The 27,989-nt window shown below is 36.0% G+C and overlaps 1 protein-coding gene across 2 annotated transcripts in view; it reads left to right on the forward strand.

The window, feature by feature from the left end:
- Positions 1-27,989, forward strand: part of LOC150096231 (inhibitor of Bruton tyrosine kinase) — a 334,746-nt gene that overhangs the window by 268,451 nt on the left and 38,306 nt on the right. For both annotated transcript variants that reach the window (XM_090408899.1, XM_090408900.1), the window contains one exon: positions 12,800-12,910. In XM_090408899.1, coding sequence (XP_090265025.1) covers positions 12,800-12,910 — 111 coding nt within the window. The remainder of the gene's footprint in view (positions 1-12,799; positions 12,911-27,989) is intronic.

Here is a 27,989-nt window from a genome sequence, read left to right on the forward strand (position 1 = left end):
CTGAATAGTGATCACTTCCAATTTCAAATCCTCTGTACACTCTGGTGTCCTGCACCAGGGAGAAAACATCACTATCAACAATAACATAGTCAATGAGACTTTTCTTATTCCTTGCCTCTTCTCTCCATGTGAATTTGTGCACATTTTTATGTTGGAACATGGTGTTAGTAATAACCAGTCCATGCCCTGAGCAGAAATCCAACAGATATTTGCCATTATTATTAGCTCTGCTCTTTTCTCCAAATTTTCCCAAAATATTTTTGTATGTCTCACAATCATTTCCTACTCTACTATTTAGATCCCCAACAAGGACCAACTTTTCCTTTTTCATTGTGTCAGTTGCTTTTTCTAAAGCCTCAAAAAATTCCTCCACTTCTACCTTAGTAGAACCTTCTGTGGGACCATAGGCACAAATAAGTCTCATTGTCCAGTTCTCCATTCTCATATTTGCCCACATTACTCTACTTGAAACTGACTGCCATTCAAGAAGATTAGCCTCGTATTTTGTGTTGAATACTATGGCTACTCTTTCTTTTCCTTGATTGTCATTGCTTGAATATGACATTTTGTATTTATTGCTCAGAAAGATCTCACCAGTTTTGGTCTTTTTTGTTTCAGTCACCCCTATTATGTCGATCTGGTACTTATCTAATTCCTCAGCTAGCTCCATTTCTTTGCCATTCAGGCTTCTTAAGTTGATAGTACCGATCTTTAACTCTGGTGATGTTGAGTTGGGGTTTGTTTTCAGATTTGTTCCAGTAGCTGACTTTTCGCTGTTCGCCCTGGTTCCCTGGCGAAAACAACGGGGGCCTTGTTTAACCAGGCGACGCCCCAGCCGGCATGAAATTCTGTCATGTTGTACCATCATTTTTTATTTTGGTTTAACCAATAAGAATACAATTTGGTCGGCTAAATCCCAAATTGCCAGCCCATCCTCGTTCGTTCAGTATCAAAGTAGATACCCAACAGGGTGCACCACGAGAAGGTGAGGATTGGACATTAGGTCGGAAGCCCTGGTCGGTTCTCCACTTTCCTTTAAAGGCTATGTGGAGGTCTCCTCTCAGTTATACAGCTTTGACCCTTAAGCACCCCATATATATATATACATATATTATTAATACAAAACCTGGGTTTCCAAATTTATTTTCCCCGCGTCAAAACACCCCCCACGCTCCCTTTCCCCCCTCCTTATAAACAACCTTCAGTAGGATCATGAAATTGGAAGACATCCTAGCATCAAAACAAGGTATGTACAAAATTTTTCCACTTCTTTTATTCTGCTATAATTGCCTTCTGTACTCACCCATAATTCCCTAAAATATATATACCCCTTTTTTGAGTTATAATAGCCAATGTATTTAAAATAAGGGACACTCCTAAACAAAAACAGGCTATACTAGCCGTAATTATAATAATAGTGTTAGGAGTAGGAGTAGCATGGAAATTTTCCCAGAAAACTATACCTAATTAAAGTTTAATTTTAATTATATGAAGAGCCAAAGGCTTCAATTCGGCGACATGAACTTATTTAAGTTATGGAATATTGCATCCCATATTGTTTCTTAGCCGAATAAGAAACTCAAAGAGTTTCATGCCGAATATAGAAACTATATAAAGTTCGGTGATTCCAACTTGATCCATTTAGGTAGTGCAAACTGAGGCAACTCATAGAAAGGGTTGAGCAAGCTCCAATCACTATTCTTGGTATTTACCCATAATGTGAACTTAGCTCCTCGGAGCTGTATTACTGTTCAACATTATGAGAGAAGGACACTACCCAGACTGGTTTCAATCTTTTTTGAGATCTCATCAGTGAGTAGGTAGACCTAGTTAATACCAAGTTTGTAGCGAACAGAACTTACATCCCTTCTATGAGAGAACTTACATCCCTACCTTCTCTCATTATGTTGAACAGTAATACAGTTCCTAGGAGCTAAGTTCACATTATGGGTAAATACCAATAATAGCGATCGGAGTTTGCTCCACCCTTTCAATGAGTTGCCTCAGTTTGCACTACCTAAATGGATCAGGTGCTGCTTTCCAGGTATTTGCTTACGCTTGGAATCGCCGAACTTTATATAGTTTCGATATTCAGCATGAACCTCTTTGAGTTTCTTATTCGGCTAAGAAACAATATGTGATGCAATATCCCTTAACTTAAATAAGTTTAATTTTAATTTATATTCTAGAGTACGCTGTGAATTCCTTAAGTCAGTTAATAATCATGATCCCAGTAATATTGTCAGGTGTCACTGCTTTGGTTCACAAATACATGGAATTCTTGTAGACAGGCTTATACGTTGGTTATGCATTACTGAATCACTTAAGGAATTGACAACGTAGATACGAATATAAATTGCACTTTAATAAATATTTCCGATATTTCAGCAACGTCACGTTGCCATCTTCAAAAGGAACTTATAAAAAAAGGCACGTGCACATAGGCACTACGCCACAGTAACTGAGAATGAAGTGATGAAGCTGTTGTTCTCCTGAAAGTCCTGATGGTACCCTCTAGCAGGCTAAGTAGGTGTTCTTGGCTGTTGGGCTGAAGGGCACTATCAACTTTTAGGAGAACAATAGCTTCATCACTTCATTCTCAGTTACTGTGTTGTAGTGCCTATGTGCACATGCCTTTTTTTATAAGTTCCTTTTGAAGATGGTAATGTGACGTTGCCGAAATATCGGAAATATTTATTAAAGTGTAATTTAATTTATATTCGTATCTATGTTGTCAATTCCTTAAGTGATTTAGTAAATACATGGAATAATAGAACAAAACTCCCAAGAATAGTCAAAGTTGACTTGCGATATTCCAGCAAGCAGATCATCATTCATAACTTCCATTAATAACATGTCAGAAGGTGCTACCACATGTCACGTCAGATATTAATTAAGCGCAATAGGAACAAAATAAAAAATATGACAAAGTGGAAACAATACGTGGACAATTAATTATAAAAAAAAAAAAAGGAGTACTAATGCAGAAATCCAGTCCTACTACCAGCCAGCATAGAAACTCGAAGTCTATCAATGCATAGGGAATGTGTGTGACAATGTGGTCAACAGCAAACCTTGCAGAACCTTCTTAATATGCTACACCAATATACATGGCCTCCAGTCAAACCTCAATGATGTCCATTTCCATCTCCAGTCTGAAAACCTCATTTAATTTTCCTGACAGAAACCCAAATTTATACACCCTAAGCACTGCTCACCTTAGATTTCCTAGTTATGCACTCTTTGACTCCTTTCATCCCAAAGGTGGGGTTTATGGATATGTTTGCTCCAACACCACATCAAAGAGTGCCCAACCTGGAATCTCCTGGTTTTGACCACCTCTGGCTGAAAATTTCTGTATCCCATTGTTTCAAATTCATTTGCTGTCTCTACTTGCTCTCATAATGCTACCAACTATTCTGAACTTTTCGATTTCCTTTCCTTAAAAGTTAGTATTCTTCAATGCAACTCTCCTAACGGTGAGATCATTTTTCCTTGAAGACCTTAATGTTCACAACATCAACTGGTTCTCTTGCACCAATGTACACAAATAGTACATATGCCTACCAGAATACCACACAACTCTAACCACTCTCCAAATACCTTGGACTTCTTCCTCACTATCCAAGTACACTGTGAATGCAGTTTGTCCTCTATGTAGTTCAGATCACAAACTTGTGCTGATCTCTTCTCCCATGAAATAACACAAACACAACCACTAGCATCCACTTATCATATGGCATTACAAGAAAGCCAAGTGGGACAATCTATGTAAATCGTACATAACACACGCAGCACTACACTCAGTTCTGCAGTGTGTCCTTTTGCCAAAAAGAGATCAGGAGAATTTTGCTCAAATTGAATACCAAAAAGTCTCCTTGCCCCCCCCCCGCGCGATGGCCAATTGTCCTAAAAGTCTGTGCTCCAGAGTTGACTCCCATTCTGTGTTGTCTTTTTAGACTCTCTTATTCCTGGTTGTCTACACTGCAGTTTGGAAATTAGCTGATATTTAACCTATCTTGAAAAAATGGAGACAAATCTATATCCTCAAACTGCCATCCAATTTCTCTTACTCCAGTTCTTTCCAAAGTGATGCAAATCCATCTGACCATTGAATATTGCTCTGATATCTGAGGTGTTGCCCCTGAGAGCTTGCTAAAGATATTGGACTCTGTACAGAAAAGAGCAGTCAGACTGATCAATGATCCCCCACTCACTTTCACACAGGCACTCAGTTTCTGCTGCTTGCATCTTTTATAAATACCTCTACAGCTACTGTTCATTAGAATTAGTCAATAATATTCCCACTCTCTGTCAAATCAATTCAAATGCAAGCAGTAACTAATCAAAACTCCCTCACAATGCATCTCCAAACTCACAGAACAATTTTCTCCTCTTTGTTTATCTCTTCCACTGTTGCCTCTGGAATAGTTATATTATGTTTTTCTCAAGGAATACAATCCACAGGTCTTCATAATAAATGTGACAAGTTCCTTCTTACCCATCCACAGTACTGGTGTACTATAACTTGACCAACCTCTTGTGGATTGGTTCCCCATTAAAAAAAAAAAAAATTAATTAATTAAAAAAAAAAAGTTGCTATTTCTTAGAATTTTGAAATTTTTAGACCATCATTACATTTTAGATTAGGTTGATTTTGTGAAGAGTTCTGCATTCTTTCTTTGAAGGATCAATCTAGATGCCATGAGTAGCCAATCACAAACATGTAAAGTAAGGAGCAACCAACTACCAATGGACCATAGCCAAGTTATCAACACATCCAGCTACAACTTTAACAAAGAACTCTCACTTCTGCAAAAAGGCTTAAACTATGCTATCACACCAAGGTCAGTAAACAAACAAAACTTCATATACCACATTGAAAGAGGTCTAAAATCTCTCCTCTCCAATATAACTGATAAAATACAGATGCAAACATCCAACATACTAAATTCTAATAAACAGCTAAGTTGCAATTTAATCATAGTCCTTAAATCTCTGAGAAATAACCAAGACATTGTTATTACCAAGGCAGATAAAGGCGATGCTACTGTTGTTCTTGATTGGACAAGCATACCTTGAAAAAATGAACCAATTAGTATCTGACCACAACACATAACAATTGGTTAACTACAATCCTACAAACCGCATCAAAAAATAAAACAACAGAATTAATGAAGTCAGTGATCACATGGCCAGTGGAAACAAGTAAAAAGCTATTACCACATTATGCCCACACTCCCACAGTTTATGACCTGCCTAAAATACACAAAACAAACACACCACTATGACCAATAGTTGAAGGGATTGACAGTTTTCCAATTATCACTTAGCCAAGAGACTAGCAGCTACACTCAAGGAGTTGGTAGGTCATTCTCCCCACCCCCCACCCCCAATATAAAAAATACAATTCATCAACAAAAACAAAATTAGAAACATCACACCCAATGATGAAGTATTAGTCAGCTTTGACATAACTGCCCTTTTCACTAATGTCTCACTATACTTCTCATACAGAACATATTTCTGGCCAATATCATGGCCCTCTTTGCCCACGTACATCACTCCAGGATATTTTGTGTGGCAAAATAATTTCTGCCTGCAAAAAGAAGGTACAGCCATGGGCTCACCATTCCCCCCCCTCCCCCCCCCAATAGCTAGCTTTTACATGGAAGACTTATAGCAACGAGTTTAGATTCAGCAAACCTAAAGCCCAAAATCTGGCTCAAAAATGTTGATGATATTTTTGCCATTTGGTCCCCAGGCTGTGCAACATTAAATATATTCCTAAGACACCTGAACAAACATATCCAGTTTATCATTGAGATTGAAAACAATAATTCTCTTCCTTTTCTAGACACGCTTGTCACATGTCTTCCCTCAGACTGCCTTTCATTCATTGTCTACCACAAACTTGCACACACAGGCCAATACATACATAAAAATTCATGCCACCATCCAACACAAAAACTAGCTTTCATTAGCACCCTCAAACATAGAGGCCGAACAATTTGCTCTAGTGAGCAGGCGCTGAACAAAGAATATGAAATTATTAGAAAAACTTTTATAAAGATTGCTACAACAGAAAAATAGTTCACAAGATCCTCCACAATAATATCATTAAATGCAAAAAAATTACAAGAATGCCATAGCCATACCATATGTTAGGGGAATATCAGCAAATATAGAACACTACATAAATACAACATTAAGGCAACCTTCAAACCTCCTCAAAATTGCAAAATATACTCAGCTCATCCGAAGATGCCCTTCCCTACCTGGGTCCATCCAAGGATATACAAAATTCAGTGCATCTGCAACCTACCTACCCTACATAGTGGAAAACAGGTATACCATCCCAATAAGAAAAGACAAAATTAAAGGCACATTCAATTCCTCCACTGTAGTAAACAGGTCTGTCAGACCATGCACTTCAAACATGTCACAGAATCAACTGGATCCCTACACTGGAACAAAACCTAGTTTGAAAGAAAGTTCAAGGAAGCTTGTGAAATGCTGAAACATCATCCAAATCTAAACAAGAATGATGGATTAGTAGTTCAAGTATCTGGAGAACCTATTTGCAACCTATATAGCATCTAGAACATGACGTTAGAACCCCAACACAAGAAAATGTTTAATATAAAGAAGACTATAAAGATGTGTTTAATGTTTGTTCTGCTGTAAAACTTTAGTTTTATATATTTATTTATTATTATTACGTAACACTTCCAGGGAGTCCAAACACTCATCGAGGGCACTTACTCTACATTTCTTGGTCTCCACCATCCACAACTGCCTTCAATCATCAGGCATGAGGCCTGCTGACAAGTAATAACATGCAGCCCACCAAACTTTGTAACCAATATGGTTATTTAACAGGGTGCTTAAGGATCAAAGCTGTATAATTGAGAGAAGACCTCCACATAGCCTTTAAAGGAATGCGGAGAACCGACCAGGGCTTCTGACCTAATGTCCAATCCTCACCTTCTCGTGGTGCACCCTGTTGGGGATCTACTTTGATACTGAACGAACGAGGATGGGCTGGCAATTTGAGATTTAGCCGACCAAATTGTATTCTTATTGATTAAACCAAAATAAAAAAATGATGGTACAACATGACAAAATTTCATGCCGGCTGGGGTGTCGCCCGGTTAAACAAGGGCCCCATTGTTTTTGCCAGGGAACCAGGGCGAACAGCGAAAAGTCAGCTACTGGAACAAATCTGAAAACAAACCCCAACTCAACATCAGAGTTAAAGATTGGTACTATCAACGTAAGAAGCCTGAATGGCAAAGAAATGGAGCTAGCTGAGGAATTAGAAAAGTACCAGATCGACATAATGGGAGTGACTGAAACAAAAAAGACAAAAACTAGTGAGATCTTTCTGAGCAAAAATACAAAATGTTATATTCAGGCAATGACAATCAAGGAAAAGAAGGAGTAGCCATAATATTCAACACAAAATACGAGGCTAATCTTCTTGAATGGCAGTCAGTCTCAAGTAGAGTAATGTGGGCAAATGTGAGAATGGGGAACTGGGCAATGAGACTTATTTGTGCCTATGGTCCCACAGAAGGTTCTACTAAGGTAGAAGTGGAGGAATTTTTTGACGCTTTAGAAAAAGCAACTGACACAATGAAATAGGAAAAGTTAGTCCTTGTTGGGGATCTAAATAGTAGAGTAGGAAATGATTGTGAGACATACAACAAAAATATTTTGGGAAAATTTGGAGAAAAGAGCAAAGCTAATAATAATGGCAAATATCTGTTGGATTTCTGCTCAGGACATGGACTGGTTATTACTAACACCATGTTCCAACATAAAAATGTGCACAAATTCACATGGAGAGAAGAGGCTAGGAATAAGAAAAGTCTCATTGACTATGTTATTGTTGATAGTGATGTTTTCTCCCTGGTGCAAGACACCAGAGTGTACAGAGGATTTGAAATTGGAAGTGATCACTATTTAGTCTTGAGCAGGATAAAATTGAATTTCATGAAAAGAATAACATGTAAGAAAGTTTTAAAGCGAATAAAAGTTGAGCAGTTCTCAGATGTGAACTGTAGACTAAAATACAGAAAGATTATTGAAAAGAAAATGAAAGAGTTTGAGAACAGGAATCAAACCTTGGAGATTCAGTGGCAAACTCTGAAGAAAACATTGATTGATTCTGTCAGAGAGGCATGTGGTGAGGTTGTGTGCAAGGATAAAAAAATCAGAACTCCCTGGTGGACAGAGGAAGTTAAAGAGGCAGTGAAGGAAAAGAAGAAAGCATATCAAAAGTTCCTTTTGATATGCTTCAAATAAGTCAGCTTGTGCTCTTAACAGAATACAGAGACAAATGCAAGAATTCTAAACACTGTGTAAAACTAGCTAAACAAAAGTCATGGGAGGACTTTGGCAAGAATATAGAAAATAAATATCAAGAAGGTGGCAAAATATTCTGGAGGTTCTTGAAGAAGCTTAGGAATGGAGGAAAGAGTGCTGTAAAAGGAATTAGAGATGATAAAGGTGACATGAAAATGGGAGAAAAAGATATCCTTGAAGTATGGAGTAATTACTTTGAAAAACTGCTAAATAAAACAAGCAGTGATGACAGCACAGTGGTAAAAAACACTGACCAGGCATGCAGTCAGGAATACATATCCATACTTGAAGTAGAAAAAGCCATCAAAGGCTTGAAATGTGGAAAGGCAGCAGGGGTAGATGATATTTGACCAGAAATGCTGAAGTATGGTGGTATAAGAGTCTTACAGTGGCTGCACTGCATAGTTCAGAAAGCCTGGACAGAGGGTCGAATTCCCGATGATTGGAGTAGAGCTCTAATAGTACCCATATATAAAAGGGGAAATAAAACTGAATGTGAGAATTACAGAGGTATTTCCCTACTGAGTGTTCCTGGCAAGATCTATGTAAGTATACTTGAGAAACGGTTGAGAAGAATTGTGGAAGAAAAGCTTGGTGAAGAACAAGCTGGATTCAGGCCAAATAGAGGCTGTCAGGATCAGATCTTCACTTTACGACATATAGTCGAGAAAGCATGGGAATATAACAAAGATCTGTATTTAAGTTTTATAGATCTGGAAAAGGCATATGAACAAGGTGCCAAGAGAGAAGCTTTTCAGAATGCACAGTTGTATGGTGTCAATGGGGCATTATATCAAGCAATACTTAGTCTTTATTTGAGTTGTAAGTCAGCAGTTAGAATTGAAGGAAGTACAGGAAGATGGTTTAATGTTAAATCTGGTGTGAGACAAGGATGTACATTATCCCCTCTGTTATTCATCATCTATATGGATCACATTATGAAGGAAATGGTATTAAACCTGATATCAAAATTGGAGATGTTAATGTCAGCTCTTTGCTTTATGCTGATGATGTTATACTTCTAAATAAATCGGCTACAAGTCTGCAAGATTCTCTGACTAAATTGAATAGCTGTTGTAATAGGTATGAAGGTCAGCAATAAAAAGACAAAGACAATGAAAATAGGCAGAATCATTGAAAATGTCAACTGTGTTGTGAATGGAGAACCTGTGGAACAAGTAAAACATTTCAGCTACTTAGGCACGATTTTTACTGAAGATGGTAAATTAAATATAGAAATAGACAACAGAATCAGCAAAGCTGGTATGGTGGGAAGTCAATTGAATAAATTCATATGGAATATGAGAGAAATTAGTCGGAACACTAAATTAGCTGTAAACAAGACTGTGTTCAAACCAGTTTTAACTTATGGATCTGAGAGCTGGGTCAGAAGTAAAACACTTGACCAAAGACTAGAGACTGCAGATATGAGAGTCCTGAGAAAGATTAGAGGCGTGAACAGATGGCATCAATGGCAATATCATATTAAAAACGAGGATATTAGGAAAGAACTTGACATTGTCAACATCCAGGAATACGTTAGCAGAGCTAATCTCAGGTGGTATGGTCACTTAAACAGAATGGGCGAAGAAAGATTAGCAAAACAAGTGTTCTCTGCCAGGTTGGCAGCAAAACGACCCAGAGGAAGACCAAGATGTAGGTGGATTGATACGGTACAAAGTGCCTTAGACAATAGAAATATAAGATCTGATAATGTTGGAGTCTTGACAAGTAACAGACTGTTTTGTAGAATAATTGTAGATAGGAAGTTAGTAATGATGTAATTTTTTTCATGTAGTACTGTGATATCCTGTACACCCCCTTGAGGGTACGTGGCAGGAATTTGATGATGATGACATTTCCACTTAAGATTATTTTATATACCAAACTACTCTGCAATTTCTAAAGGAAATAATGTTCTACTTGGCATTTTAAAAAATCTTGTTATATCTCTGCATAAATACTGAATTTTAATGAGCAAGTCTATGTACTATTCGCAGATGTGGTTATTAAGTGCAAAATTGATGGCAATTGATGCAATTTCCCTACAAGCTGTACCAATATTAGTTTCATTTCACACGTATCAAATTTAGACTTCTAGAAGAAAACCTTGTCCAATCCATGGATCAGTGATATTTTGAAAAACTAAGTAAAATTTATGTTGTCTGTTTCCTATATATATGTGTGTGTGTGTGTTACGGTTAAAGTGATAAATCCGGTTATTATTAATAATTACCGGATTTTCTTTAACCGGTTATTATTATTAACTGGTTAAAGTGAATAATTTACGAGAATTAATCATTTTAACTGGTTAAAGTGAATAATTCCTAGAGGAGTCTGGTAAATGTAATAAAAACATGTTTATAGGTTTTGTATATAGGTTTTCATTCTCAATAGAAATTATAACAGCTTAGGTTAGGTTAGTTTATAATGAAAAAAGTAAGGAAAGTACTTTATTTGCTCTCAGTGAAATCAGAAATCATTATAAACTAACCTAACCTTTATCGGTTGGGAATCATAAATAACCTAAACTAAACTAACCTGGATGTCGCATGTTGAACCAGGGTGTGGTCATAGTTTGTCGTGGGCAGATTAATGGGATGAAAGATAAACCTTGTTGTAGGCCGAGCTTAATGATTGCAGGCAGATAAATGGGGATAATAAATAAAAGTTGTTGTTGTGGGCAGATGCATGGGGATTATAGATAAACGTCGTTGCTGTACCTCTTTCCTCATCAATGGAGAAAAACACTGATCAGTTCCTCTCTGATTTATTTATTATCCCCATTCATCTGCCCACAACAACTTTTATTTGTTATCCCCATTTATCTACCCGTAATCATTAAGCTCAGCCCACAACAACGTTTATATTTCATCCCCGTTATCTGCCCACAACAAACTATGATTACACTCTGGTTCTACATGCGACATCCAGGTTAGTTTAGTTTAGGTTAGTTTATAATGATTTCCGATTTCATTGAGTGCAAAAGAAGTACTTTCCTTACTTTTTTCATTATAAACTAACGTAACCAATAAAGGTTAGGTTAGTTTATAATGATTTCCAACCGAAAATGGTTAGGTGGTTAGGTTAGTTTATAATGATTTCCCACCGAAAACTTTCCTTACTTTTTTCATTATAAACTAACCTAACCTAAGTTAGTTATAATTAAGTTATAATTTCTATTGAGAATGAAAACCTCTATACAAAACTTATAAACATGTTTTTATTACATTTACCAGAATCCTCTAGGAATTATTCACTTTAACCGGTAATTATTAATAATAACTGGATTTATTACTTTAACTGTAACATATATATAAAGTACTGAGTATAAAGAATTGATTTTTTTTTTTTTTGACACAAAATTGACAAAAGAATTGGATAAGTATCAGATCAACATAATAGGTGTTACCAAAACAAAGACTAAAACAGCTGAGATCTTTCTAAGCAACAAATACAAATGTTATTTCTTCAGAGTAACACATAAAACACAAGGGATAAGTAATAATGTTTAATTAAGGCTATATATATTTTAGCCTGAATATTACAGGCCATCATCGGGGATGACAACAGTTAATTACAAAGTAGAATGTGAACAATGGATTGATTTGAAAAAGTAAGAGCTGGATTGTGTTATACATAAAGCAACACAATGGTATAACTGAGGAAATACTGCGATACTGATCATTTATTATCTATTTTAAAAAAAATATATTATTTATTTTTATTTTATTGATTTTTGACAGTGAAGTAAGGCCTCAACACTTACTTTAAACCAGCATTCAAATTTATACTAACATTGATGAAGTAGGCATGTTTCAGACCATAGGATGTTGTGGTCTTTTGTGTCATCCATTCTCCAAGTATGAAAAAAAAAAGTTCTCACTCTTATTCAGCACAGTGTGCAACTTGTAGGAATGCCCCTAGTCCTTGTCACTTCTTCCTAGTTCTATCATTTGAGAAATCTCTCCTATCTCCAATCAGTAAATACCCCTCACCAGCTTCAGCATTGCATTCATTCATCTGCATATCGCAACTATGTGGGGAAAAAAAATGAAATATCTAAATTGATCATTCATAAAGAACTTGAATTTAGATTATTCGCTTATTCAGATTATACTATGAAACACAGTTAGTCGTTTTAGGAAAGTATGATAGAGGTTTTACAAGTTGGCTACTGTATATTTTTTCTTTTTATAAAAAAAAAGTGCCACAGTTCTGGACATCATTTGTAACATATGCAGGTGATCTATAGCAGTATATCACTGTTGTCATTCCAGTTTGAGTGTAGTAATAGATTGTGAAAGATTAAAAAAACTATCTAATATTTCATGCAAACTGAGTATAATATTAGGAAATTTCCTGTATCCACAAATATAGATATACATTTGTCTTATTAATCTTTATTATTGTATCATTTCTTTTCTAGGGATTCTAATCGAGTAGCATCTAAACGTAGTTCAGAAGCCAACTATCAGAATATTTTATCTATAAATTTGGCACAAGAACACCGAAAATTTTCTCCAGCTGCGTGTCCTTGGTAATGTTTTTATTGTAATAATGAAAATTGATAAGTTTCATTATTAACAAGTAATCTTGTTTTCCGTAAATTCCGTAAGTTAATTACCAGTTATAACAAGTAATCATTATTTTTTTCAAATTTATTACTTTAGTCAGATGCTGATAAAACATGTCTAATGAAAGATAAAACTAAGGAATGATTATGAAAATTTAGAGGTTATACCTTTATATGCTTTAAATGAATTAGAAGTGTGTAAATACTTTGATGCCATATTATTGTTTACTTTGCAATACTTAACATTCTCCATCCATACAAAGAACATAGCAGAATTGTATTGCACATAAATGATGTGTTTTCGGAAATAACATTCTCAGAAATTGCTACAAACATAAATCTACAAAACACACACACAAACTGGAGCAGTGAGGAAAAATGTGGTTTTACTCTGAGGAAGTAAAAGCTGTATAAAACATTGTTTTAATAATTTCCTTATTTAATTTAAATTTTCCACAGAATTACTGAACAGAATTCATTGGACAAAAAATTATTTATGCTATCACACACACACACACACACACACACACACACACACACACACACACACACACACACACACACACACACACACACAGTGTACTCACCTAATTGGTATGAAATGCACTATGTTATAGGACAGTTAATTGAAAAGCCAGTCCCAGTCTGTTTGCTTGCAGAAATGAACAATAAATAAAAGCAGGTTGGCAAGCAATTGTGTAAAATCAAAAATACAGTAATCTACCATCTACTATTTATCTGACCTTATTGGGAAATGGATTTGAAGAATTAACTTGAAGGTACACTGCATGAGCTGCAGGGAAGCACTACTCTTGGAACCAATGCATGTTTTTGATGTTATTGTTAAATTAAAATATAATCACTGAAGCTTTTTGGTTTCATCGATTAAAAAAAAAAAAAAAATAGTAAATAACATTTTCAGTATAATGACTTTCTCACAAGCAAACAAAACAACAAACAAAAAAAAGAGGGAGGCATTGAAGAAAGGGATATCACAACAAACTTTAGACAAAAATGATAGTTTCACTCGCTATATTTAGCCTGTTTTTTAATGCAAACCCTTTGTTTTTCTCCTGAACTGTTTTCAACTTACTTTTAGTCAAATATGGAATTCAAACTCCCCTCCCATTAAAAAAAATAAATAAATAAATAAAATACAGCAAACAAATAACAGTGTCCAGTCTGCCATGGAAATTTCACTCAACTCATCTTCTAGCTTCCAAAGAGTTTGGAAGGACTAAATAAAGATTTGCTGATGATTTTAAAGTTAACTAAAATAATACATTTTGGTCAATGAATTGCAAGTATGTCTCTGCAAGTTGTTAGGTTAGAGCTCCCTGACTTTTTGTTCACATTTTTTTCCTTTTCTGGTATTTTCTTCTTTTTGCTATCACATCAAGCAATTAGTTGTGGTTTTCTCTTTCCTTTCCTCCCCAAACTCTCTGTATAAACAAACATGTTTTAGCATTTCACTTTTACAAAAGCACCATGTCTCTTCAAATTAGGAAACCAAACTTTTGTCAAAAGCCTGTAATTATTCATTTTGTTGCAATGTATTCATCATATTGATTTAAAGCAATATTCTCTGCTGATTTCTTTTTTATAAATAGTGCTGGTTTAACAGTAATAATGTTATTAATTATGTAGTGCACAATTTAACTGTGTTCATGTATACCTGATAAGCCAAGTAACTTCAGACAACAGCTACTTGGCAAGCAAATCAGTGTGTTTATCCTTCCTAAATTATTTCATTAACTTGTGTTATATCACATGTAATATCACGAGAAACTTTGTGTTATAATAGAAACATTTTTACCTCAGGGCTAAGATATCAGTATGCAGAAGTTGGAATTCTATGGTTGGTGCTAGTCAGAAGGCACCAATGACATGGCATTTTGTCCCACTGTTATATACAAATATATATAAAGTCATATATAAAGTACTCAAAAGGTGTCACACTTTTATTACTAAAATACTCTGGATTAGCAATAGATGTTGAAAGTTTTTTCACTTGATTATACTATAAATTAAAGATGCCAAGAAATTATATTCTTGGTTTCATCCTTTATTTAAGTGTAAGCAGGCAAAGTTTTCGCATGAAGTAACTTCACAACTGAGCTACTTGTATATAGCTGCTGGTTATAATGGCAATACTTAAACCTGGACAACCATCCATCACTATGCATGTGCATTTTTTCATGAAAGTATTTTGCATTTTCTCTAATTAGTCAACTTGTTCCGTTAATTTTCTTTTCTTGTCTGCTGATCAATTTAACACATTACATCATCAACGATCTCTGTTCTTGGGTTTGTCGGTGTCATCTGTTTACTCAGCATCTTCTTAGAAGATTCTATGTGGGGGGGGAGGCTTAAAAAAGGCTTTCTGTGCTAAAATATTTACTGCAGTAACAAAATCTGAGACCTTGGCACCCTCCCCCTTAAATCTTTTTTAATTTCAGTTTTCTGTTAAATGTTTTATATCACCCATTTTTTTTTCACCTAGCAAGTAGGAAATTTAGATGCCATTCTACTATTACTTTCAATAAAACCAAAAATTAAAAGAACAGTACTATGTTGCAGAGACAAGTCAATGCCTAATATATATATATATATATATTAGGCTTTATATATATACTCTAGGACAGCATTTCTCAACCTTTCCAAGTCCAAGGATTAGTAAAATGCCTAAAACAATTCTAAGGGCCACTAAGTTATGTATTTTTTTTAAATGTATGTGGGGGATTACCAACATTTACAACATATACATATTACATTTACATACAACATTTACAAATACATATGGAAACATAATTAAGTTGGAAGTAAACGATTAAAAGTGTAACATCACTGAACAAAGTTTTAATTTTTATTAAACAAATAAAGGTATCAGTTTCCGATTTGCTGTAGGCAAATGAATGGGTATGACAGCGCCCTCCTGCTGATACCCCATTCATCTGCCCACAGCAACTTTTATATTTTATATGTATCCCCATTCATCTGCCCACACTCATTAAGCTCACCCCACAACAACATTCTTACCGCCGTTGGTACCATGGGGAATATTAGCGCCATCTCACTGATACCTTCATTCATCTGCCCACAATGATGTTTATCTTTAATCCCCATTCATCTACCCACTGCAACTTTTATATTTTATATCTTATCCACATTCATCTGCCCTGTACTCATGAAGCTAGCCCCACAACAACTTTTATCTTCATGCACTCTCTGATTCGACCTGCGACATGTACACTGTTCCATTCACTAAGTGCATTGTGAGACGAGGGAAAAATGTTTTTCTTATCTTACTCCATTCATCATAATACCGAATACGAACTTGACATCCCTTGTCCTGTCCAAACCATCCCCTACATATACCCAAAAATTTCACTCAGAATCCCAAAGCCATTAATGCCCCCCCCCCCCATCCACACACACACACAAACACACACTTCTGGCCGATATGAATCGCCTTATTTTTGAGTCGAATTTACAATTAAGACAGGGTACATGTGGAATTACCGGGCTGGTAAGTATGACAAGCTTAGGTGTGTGCTTGGCTCAATGCCATGGCATGTAAAACTGCAAGGGCTGGATGTTGATAGTGCATGGGAGGTGGTTAAGAACTGCTTGCAGGAGGCAATGGTTGACTGTATACCAAGAGTCCGAATAATAAATCAAGTAGGGGTTAAATGGATAAATAACACTATTAAGCTTGAGCTGCAAAAAAAGAAACAATTGTGGAGGGAATTTAAGGAGAAGGGTGACCATCAGGCGCAGGAACAGTATAAAGCTCAGGCCAGGATGGTAATTGGCCACGCAGGCTAAAGAGAATCCCAAACAGTTTTTTCAATATGTTGCAAGTAAAAGGAAAAATGCTCATGGTAGAATGATCTTAAAAAATGCTGAGGGTAGGGAGGTAACTGAATCAGACGATATTGTGGAATTACTGAGCGAGCACTTTGCAAGAGTATATCATCCGGGTGGTGACTTTGCAGGAATGGAAGAACCAACAGCTTATACTGGAATTGTGATGAATGAAGTAGAGGTAACTAGTCTATTACAGAACCTCAATGTCAATACATCTGTGGGATTGGATGGTATACCAGCTCGTGTCGTACGTGAAGCGGCCAAAGAATTGTCAGTACCCTTGCCCATTTTGTTTAATTTGAGCCTCAGGACTGGGTCAGTCCCAAGGGGGTGGAAAGAGGGGAAAATAGTTCCACTGCACAAAGGTGGTTCCAAGGCTGCTGTTGAAAATTACCGGCCAATCAGCATAACAGGAATCATTATCAAGGTCTTAGAGAAAATAGTCAAGAGGAAAATACAAGATTGGATAGAAGAAAATGGGATACTGTATCGGGGATAGCATGGTTTTGTGAAGGGTAGGTCATGCCTCAGTAACTTGCTCACGTATTATAACACAGTGACGGCTGAGCTGGATAAGGGTAATGGGTTTACAGTGATTCTACTGGACCTTGCTAAGGCCTTTGACAGGATACCACATGGAATTCTAATCATTAATTGCAGCATATGGGAATGGACATAGGGTTAGTGAGATGGATAGGAGGGTGGTTGACGGAGAGATATCAGAGAGTGGTTTACTCAGGAGTAGAGTCCACAAGACGGCCTGTGACTAGTGGTGTGCCACAAGGATCTGTTCTTGGACCACTGCTGTTTAATTTGTTCATAAATGATATAGGAAAGGATCTGAGAGGAACAGTTCATTTGTTTGTGGATGATGCAAAGTTGGGTAGGGCAAAAGTGAATGCAGATGACGTCAAAAGTTTGCAGGATGATTTGGATAGATTGCATGTCTGGGCTAAGGAGAATGGATGTCAATTTAATGTGGCAAAATGTAAGGTTATGCATTTTGGGGTGAAAAGATTGGCGGCAGTTTACTGCATTGGTGGAACCGTACTCCAGGAAAATGATGAGGCACGAGATTTAGGAGTGTTGGTGGATAAGGAATTGAAATTTAGGGGACACATTGCAAAAGTGGCCAAATCAGCTCATCAAATCACTTGGTTGCTGAAGAATACGTTGACAAGCAGGTTATTGTTCCTCTGTATCGAGCCTTGATAAGACCCCATCTCGACTACTGTGCTCAGATTTGGTCACCTAGGTTTCTTCTTGATGGGGAGGAGGTGGAGAGGATCCAGAGGCGAGTGACCAAGATGATAGCAGGTCTGTGGAATGAACCGTATGAGAACAGGTTGAGGATTTGTGGGTTGCAAAAATTGGTTGATAGGCAGAGGAGGGGAGATATGATTGAGACATTCAAATTACTGAAGGGTTTCTATAAAATTAAATCAGAAGATATTTTTGAGAACAGGGCTGGTTGTGGGAGGACTAGGGGGACATCCATGGAAACTGGGCAAAAGTGTGGTTAGTAAAGGTGTTAGAGCTGGGTTCTTTACTTTTAGAGTAGTGAATGAGTGGAATGTGCTCCCTGAGTCTGTGGTGGATGCTGTGACAGTGAATGAGTTTAAGGCGAGGTATGATAGATACTGTAAGAATGTCGAATAGTTGTGATGAATATGATTTGGGGCCTCCCTCGATGAGTCTAATGACTCCCTGGAGTTGCCCGTAGTAATAGTAATTATTTCCCTGAGGAGTTTTCCATGACCAGCAAAAAAAATTTAAGATATCCTGTTATGTGAGGTCATTCCCGATATCTGTAAACAGTCCAACCCACAATGTCAGTTGCAAAGTGCCATCCACATGGTCGGGTGCATTTTCCCCGCCAGTGACCATATACCCTATATACTGTACGCATGTGATTTGTAATAATCGTGTTATAATGGTTGTTTTAATTATATCTGTCCTGTTTTATCCAGGGGCATAACAGTGGTCATCTTAAATCTGATAGATTTATTAATCATGTGGTGGTTTCATTTATATCCGTCCTGTATGCTGCTTGCATTCGTTACATTGTAATGTGTGTTTCTGTACAATCTATGACTGTACGGATGTTGTTGTCTGTATGCAACGATTCGTGTGCTCGGCTGCATATTCCCGCAAGCTACCGTACGAGATATGGAACTTCGCTAAATGGGACGCAGCCATCTATCCTCCTCGCCAGGAGAGCTGAGCCTTGCCGTGACATCACTTTGCATAACTTTCATTTCTTCCCCGATTTTGTTCGATTTTAGGAAATGGATTAATTCCAAAACCAGTAACGAGAATAACTGGAAACTGTAGTCCAAATAAATAATATGATATAATAATGTTACTAATTACTTTTAATGAGATGGTTTAGCTTCTCGGCCTTTGCAGAGTTGCTGGATATCTGGCTCAATATTGATCAACTTCAGTCGAAGATCAGCACACACTAAGACGATTTCTGTATTTCGTTTTTATTTGAAGGGGGCGATGAAAATCCTTTTTCACAAAGATAGATTGTAGAAAACTACATGACAATTTTCAGTGCTGCCTCAGATAATTCGGGAAATTCACTTCTCACTGAAGGCAAGATCCAGAATCGAGTCAAACCAAGAATTGCATTTTAAGCCCACTGTCACTTGAAAGTTCAATTAACTGTTCCTTTTTCGATAACGAAAGGTCATTCTCATGGCTGTAATAGATCTCGAACCCACAGAAATTTCTTATAAAAGTTATTCATAAAATATGTTTCAAAATTCTGTTTCAGAGTTTTGAGGTGGTCACAAACCCTTTCCAGGAATTCAGAATCAACAAAAAAATTCATTTTCCACTAAAAAGGATTCCGATGTTGGAAAAGGTGCAAATTATCTGACTTTTAAATAACTAATGCACAACACCAGTTTTTTTTTTTTCTCGAATGCCTTTATTTTGTCATAGGCATCAAGAACAGTTAAAGAATTTCCCTGAAGGGAGAGATTTAGTTTATTTAATTTCGAAATAAATGTCTGAAAGTTAGGATAGTGTTGATAACCATGCTTCGTCAACAAGGAGTGATGCAAAATTAGAATTACGTTCATTTACAAACAATAGAACTTCGTGCCTTAATTGAAATAACCTAGTTAGTACTTTGCCCCTGAAAAGCCAGCGAATTTCAGAATGAAGCAAAAGTTGTGTATATTCACTGTCCATTTCATCGCTGAATACTGAAAATAACCTGTGTTATTTAGCAGTCGAACCATAATAAAATTAACTAGCTTTACAGCGTTGTATAGCACAGTTTTAAATTCTAGTGTCATTCCTTTGGAGGCCAACCTTTCTCTATGTCACACATTGTTTCATAAACAGTATATCCGATTGATATCCAGAGCCACTTCCTTGACCATAGAAACAACCCTCAACTATGCCTGCCTGTAAAGGCGCAAGCTCCATCCGAACAGAAGCCCATGCATTTTTCCCACTGGATCCCTTTGTGTATTATGTAATTATTGAGAGTTTGAAATATTTCTTCTCCGGTTGTTCAGGATGACAGAGTTCTACAAAACAGAATATCATCATGAATGTTGTTATCATGCGCATATCTTACTTAGTATAAATAAGGGCTCTTCTTAACTCTTTCGATTAACTGAGATTCTACGTCACTTGCCATATCATTAATTCTGCGACCGACAGTGTCATTTGAAAGAGGAATCAAATCAACATCTTTTAGTAATTTATTGCCAAACATAGTTTTTACCACTTCTTTTATAGCTGGAAGTAGCGAATTTTCCCCAATAGAATGAGGTTTCCCTGTTTTTGCTATGTGCAAACTTAAGAGTTAGAATGCTTCCAGTGCCTTGCTATTAATCAAACCCATGGCCAAAACTATATCTTTCCCATGATTTAATGTCCCCAAGCATCGCTGAAAAAATTCAATTGGCTTATTTTTCACATCACAATGTTTAGTTTCTAAATGTCGTCGGAGTTTTGCAGGTTTTATGCACTCATTCGATAACACAAAACACATTGAGGTTTCTGTTCACTTTCATCTCCACACACCAAGTAAACCCGAATTCCAAATATGAACAGTTATATTTCCTGTTGTAGTTTTTCTTTGAACTGCTTGTTTCTTCTACTTTAATAGTATCAGATTTACTCGCCATTACAAACGTGTATCACAATTAGGGTTAGCATCACCTATTAATACTGGGGTTAACTCACGGCACATTTTATCCAAGTATCATTTAGCACTTCTGAAGATATACTGAGCTTTGGTTGAAGGATGAAAACCTTCAGTAATAAAGATCGATAAACAACAAGCAATTGGTTGACATATGGATAACACATGTTCACTTCAAATCTGACAAAACAGCAAGGGAAGGCGGAAGCAATAAAATTATATTGTTTTTCACTTCACCCCACTTTTATTATTCATCATTCTGCAGCTACAAATTTAGTAGCAGAATGACAAATAATAAAAGAGGGATGAAGTGAACAACAATATAGTTTTATTGCTTCTGCGTTTGAACATTCAGACACTATTTGTTGTTTTTTTTTTAGTCTCCATTTGATTTCGATAATTTTTACTTGCTTATTCAATTTTAATTTGTTTTGTTTGGATAATTAAAAATATATATTTATTTAATTTATTAAAGTCTGCCTGTGGATCACCTGTCCTATCGTTGCATACTACAGGTTGAGAAACATTGCACTAGGATACTACTTTCTGACTAGTGCCTCAAGATATGCGAATGTTTCCTATGAATATATACTACAGTATATCTGAAGTTTTGGAACATACAGTACTTCTATGAAACATATCCATTGAGCCCACTATATGTCCGACCATTTATCTCCGAAGTGTATCAAATACACGAACTACTTGACGATGTTTCAAGGATTATGATTTATTTTATTTTAACACTTGAAATTGTATATCTCTGCTTCACATTTTATTTATTTTGTTTGTTCACAACAGATAAAATTTCAAGTTATTGGCAATGAACATTCCCTTGCCTCATTTAAATATCATGTTGCAACACCATTTAGTATATGAAATGTGTGAATTTCAACCCAGATATTATTGCCACAAGGAAGGTAAATGTTAAATTAGTTGTAATGAAAATCCTTCAATTTTGTTAGCAAATTTCTAAGCATTCACAGTAATGTATCTCAAATGCTCCAATTAGCAGTTTTATTATTTCTGATAGTCAAAGAGGCAGAAGTATATGCTGAAATCTGCAGTGAGTAAAATAGTTCCATGTTATAACTTTGTATTTGTAAAAATGCATGACTCTCTTCTTGGTAGTGTACATTTCTTGAATATTTATACAAGTAAAATACACACTACTGTAATTAATTTTTCATAAAACTTAATTTATATTATTCAACTTTTTTAAGGAAAATTACATAATTCTGCTGAACAATTGTCCATGCTAGAATTATTATTAATAATAATAAATTAATATTTAAATCATTTTAATGTACAAATGCTTCTGACATTATATTGTAATAGCGTACAGTATGTTATTGTATTATTAAATGCCTGATAACATAAAAGTGACCAGGAAGTGAATTTAATTACTTAGAGCAACATATATGACTGATTAACATCGGTCACTTAACGTTGTGCACATTCTAGCAAAACAATTCCAACCAAAAGTTAATTGCTCTACATGTGTTGCACCAAATGATAAGTAAATTATTCCTTGAAAAAATGTTTCATTTTCAAGCATTTTAAAAAATATACAGCCTACGGATTTATGAAGTAATTGTAAATACAAATTTTCCATAGACAGTAAACAAGAATGAAACTATGCTAAGAGACAGAATATTTTATTTAGTTCTGTAGTACATAAATGACGAAATTGGGAGTATGTATTGATGCCTAACTTTGGCATAACTGAAATTAATGAACTTAATTTAGAAATGACTATTATTTTTCAGGAAATAACAATGTATACTAAATATTAATTATAATAATTTTAATTAATAGTTCCTATATTTCAGCAACGTTACATTGCCGTCATCAGGGATCACAAAGCAATGATATGTGCATGTAGGCACTAGCACTGGGTAAATGAGGCAAGAACGACAACCCAAAATCAGGCCTAGAGTCCTAAATGGTGCTTCCCTAGTGAGCTAAATTGGGTGGTCTTGGCTGTTGAGCTGAAGATCTGCAGATGAGTGCTTTCCAAATTTCGGGTAGTCTTGTGCACCAAAATTTGTTGAGGTTTGGAAAGTTTCTCAGAGCTGAAACAGATTCCAGGAAGAATAGCCTCTCATATTTGTATTTGCTGAGGTGCTAAAGAGTGGCCTTCCAGTATATCCTGCAATGAGTGTCCAAAACATGGACAGCAAGTCCAGAGTGGCTTTAATGGTGGAAATGGACATAGTCCATGTGTTCAAAAAATTCTGATATCTGCTTTCCTGCCTGTTTGGCCATAGTAGGACAGTTTGCAACTGCAAGCGATCTGGTAGATCTAGGTGTGGCTGGCCTTGGTGAAAGCTCAATTTAGAAAGGAATTTATAACAACCAGATTTTTAACATACAGCTATAGAGATATGTATAAGGTATGAAGGTATGAAATTTCTTCACATTGCAATAATGCATAAATGTGATCGTAAAAAGAGATCATACATAGAAATGCTTGTAATTTTTGTTTGCTAAATTTGGGAGGCCAGAATAAATATCAGTATTTGTTAGCCAACTAAAAACAAACCTGAGAATTTGTACTGTAAAATAGTAAATTGATGAAAAGAAGAATAAACATTGATTATGACCATAGCTAAGTAACACAAACAAGAGACTCATATAAATCAGGTATGGTGCCTTAAAGGAATTCACATCACTTTTTCTTTAGAAAAAGTGATGTGAATTCCTTTGTCATTATACTTTTTTACTGACAATGTTATGATTTTTCCTGTTATATTATTCATTTAATGTTATATTTGCAGTTTATCATACTTTTACATATCTGTAAAGAGTGATATCTAGCATTAAGGAGGAAAATGCAATTAAATTCAGCTGACTGCACAGAGAAATGCAATTTCAGGGGTCAGTATTGACCTAAGTTTCGATTCTTTGAAGGATTACTATTTCAAAGGTTAGATAAATGGTAGATTACTGTACTTGGATTTTATATATAGCTCTTAGAGAATACTAGTTACCTGTCCGCACGGTTAGCCTAGTGGCTTTGCTCTTCGCAACCGTATGCCTGGGGAAGGAGTGTTCGAGGTTCGATTCTCGTCAAAGACGTGAGGAACTTGAGGATCTTCCTCAGCCATAGCCAAGTTAGCCAGGCGTGGGCAGTAGGGTTTTTTCTGCCAGTTTATCTGGTGTTTTTCATCCCACAAGCAGGGAACATGCACTTCTACAGTCAAAAATATATATCCCCCTCAGCAGCAGGCTAGGTGACAGGTTGGTTGAGAGTGGTACTAACAAGGTCTCATCTAAGTAACATGCGGAGCCTGCATAGGAAGCGGGAATAACGCATAGTGAAAGAAGAAGAGAATACTAGTTACCTGCACTTCATTGTCTGTATCACCATAATTCTGGATAAATTTTTGTCAGCATTGAACCCAGGTGTAAAAAGCATTTTGAAAAAATGGTCATAACTTTGGAACTAGTCACTTTTACAGTAATTCCTTATTACTGTAAAAGCGAAGAATGAGAAAGTGAAAATCGTTAGTATTTATCTCGCTATGATAAAAATGAATTAAAAATAAGGGCTATAATAGCAAATGCTCTGATGCGTAGGCTATGTAGAAAGAATGGATGCGAGTTTTTAGATGTGTGGAGTGAGTTTGAGGGAAGTTTGGATTTGTATAAGAGGGATGGCCTACACTTGAATGCATTTGGTATCAGGAGTCTAGAAAAATTAATAACTGGCATGAGACCTAACACAGAGAGTCAGGGAAACTAAATTATAAAGATAAGAATGGTGTGAATGTGAGTAAGAGCGACAATGTTATATAACTGTTTTAGGACAGGAATGGGCTTTGACGTGGAAATGTTGATGTGGTGAGAACAATTTCGGGTTTGTGTTCATTCTGTTCGGACCCATCATATGTGTGCAAATATGTCTACATGTGTAAGGCATTAGAGAATAATAAAGATCTCCAAGTTGTCCAACTGTGTCAGGCAGACTGCAGACAAGACAATACAAAAGAACAAACAGGTAGATTATTATATCTGTACACGAATGCTAGGAGTATCAGAAACAAAGGGATAGAGTTTGTTGCCTTAGTCAATATGTTGCGACCTCAGATTGTAGGTATTAGTCAGACCTGGCTAGCTATCAGAATCAGGCCTACTAACTGGTATCAAGTGTCATTGGTACAGTATTTTTAGGAAGGATAGAGAGGATAGGAAAGGAGGGGGCATGCTGCTAATGATATTAGATGACTTAAATCCAGTTAGAGTTGAGACCTATGATTGTAGTAATACTACTAACAGTATTTCATGTGGCAGTGAGTTTGAAGCCATCTGGTGTGAGGTGAAATCTAACAAGACAAATTACATAGTGGGGTGTTGCTACAGACCTGATGGATCGGTTGCTAGTGATGAAGAAATACATCACCAAATAGAAAAGATGAGTGCAAAAAGAGTAATCATAATGGGAAACTTTAATTATCCAAATATTGATGGGTAGCAGTAGAATCTCATGAGAAGAATGAAAATGCATTTATTGAACTGTTGTGGGATCCTCAAGCAGCATGTGACAGAAGGAACTCTAGGTCAGAGAGTGTTAGATTTGATTATAGTGTCAGAGGGTGTTTCAGTTAAAGACAACTATTCTTCCTCCAGTTGGTGACAGTGATCATGCGGTACTCACTTGGAAAGTGACTAAGTTTATGAAGGTTCCGTTCAGGAAAGGTTATATGCTGAACTACAAAGCAGGAAATTATGACCAACTGAGGAGTATATTGAGTTCAGTGGAATGGGATCGGTTGTTGGATGGAAAGAATATCGACAGTGCATGGGAAGCATTTAAACAATACTTAAATGATGTGATATTAGAATGTGTCCCGAGAGTTTGAAGAATAAATAGTGTAGGAGTCAAATGGATGTGTAATCTTATTAAGCAAGAGATTTGTAAGAAAAGGATGATGTGGAAGGAATACCGTTTGCGTAAGGATGACGTCCGTTATGAAAGTTATAAGCGGTAGGCTAGAATAGTCACAACTGTTGTATGAAAAGCAAAGTCTGAGTATGAAATGAAACTGGCTCTGCATGCTAAAGATAACCCATAAGAATTCTCTCGATATGCTACAAGTAAAAGAAAGAATGAATATGAAAGAATAAATCTTCTAAATCCAGATGGTGTGAGGGTTACAGATACAGAAGAGGTTGTTCAGTTAATGAGTGCCCATTTCATTAAAAGCTATCAACCTGGTGAATGCAACATTGAGCTCACTGTTACCTCTTCACTAGATAAGAAACGCAGGTATGTGAGGCCGAGGTATTAAAACTGTTGCACAAATTTAATAAGAATTCAGCAATAGGGACTGGTAGAATATCAGCACATGTGCTAAAAGTGTGTTCAACTGAACTTCCCATTCCTTTGACCAGGATGTTTAATATGAGTCTCAGAACAGGAAAGATTTCACAGGAATGGAAGGAATGTATAGTAATTCCATTGCACAAGGGTGGTGCAATGGAATTACCAAATATATCCAACTATTGACCAATTAGTATCTCAGGAGTGGTGGTGAAGATTTTGGAAATTTTGGTTAGGGCCCACATTCAGAAATGGGTTGACAGTGAATCTCTACTTTGCAATGAACTACATGGGTTTACTAAGGGAAGGTCGTGTTTTAGCAACTTGTTCACATTCTATAATAATGTTATCATTGAACTAGACAAGGGGAATGGATACACCATGATACTTTTGGATTTTGCTAAGGCTTTTTTTTGACAGAATACAGCATGGAAGACTGTTGCATAAATTGGAGAAAATGAGTTTGGATTATACAATATTAGCATGGGTAAGAGGATGGCTGATTGACAGATATCAACAAGTGGTATATGGGGGATCTGAGTCTGCAAGGTTCAAGGTAACAAGTGGTGTACCACAAGGATCAGTGCTTGGTCCACTATTGTTCAATCTGTACATTAATGATATTGGAAAGGATTTGACAAGCGATACAGTTATTTGCTGATAATGTAATGATAGTGTCGTGACGTTCTATTTTCATGTTATGTTCTAAATCTGCCATCTTGGTTCAAGTCACTCTTATCAATAAAACAACTAATCGCAAATTGATCACCGATCCAAAAGTAGGGAAATTTATAATTATTCTGCGCCACCCTATTTTAGATTAGTCTATATAAAATAGTAGGATCAATTCTTAATTAAGTTAGCAGTCTTCTCATTAGGCCGAATCATTTATTATTATTCTACTTGGGGCACCCACAAGATTCGAATTTTTTATGAACGGTGCAATAAAAGGGAGTTCAGGCAAACACAATATTTAGATTAACAAAACAAAACATTTAATATACGATATATAGCAAATACATGAATTCTACTTTTAAATGAAACAATACAAATAACTTAATACATCTTGCTAAGTCACTCATTCCAATTCAATGTTCTAAACTTTAACATACAATTCACTGCTTCAAAATTATAAATTTTCCTAATTCAAGTTAATAAAAGAAAACTTCTCATTTGATCAGTCTGCACACATCTATCAGTTGTACTTAATGTTTAAATTCACAGCAGGCACTAATCAAGGTAGACATTATTCCAAGCAATCTTATTTCGGACCTTGAACTTCGAAGATACGCTATAGTTAATGTTAGAATAAACAAACATGTATGACTACTCTTACCAGATATAATCTTCAATACATCAATCTATTGCGAGCACACTTATAAATTAACTTATTTGAGCTAGCGGAACAGATTAAATAAAATTTTCCAACGCTTTAACTGAACTACTGTTAATCGCGCTTCACTACTCTAAACGACAGCAATAAGGTACTGATATCCTTCTTTGTATACTTTTCTGCAACTAGATAAATTCATTACATTCTTCTCAGGGCAATATAGAATTAAGACGTAATCCTAGATTAACTGGAACTAATCAGAATTTCCCATTGAATGTCCAGTTCTTTATTTATCCGATTACGACATCAATTTTCCTCTATAATAACAGCTGATTTCACTTGCAGT

Source organism: Typopeltis vanoorti, chromosome 19 (genome assembly GCF_054136105.1).
Source record: "Typopeltis vanoorti isolate ZY-2024b chromosome 19, IOZ_Tvanoo_1.0, whole genome shotgun sequence".
Classification (NCBI taxonomy): domain Eukaryota; kingdom Metazoa; phylum Arthropoda; class Arachnida; order Uropygi; family Thelyphonidae; genus Typopeltis; species Typopeltis vanoorti.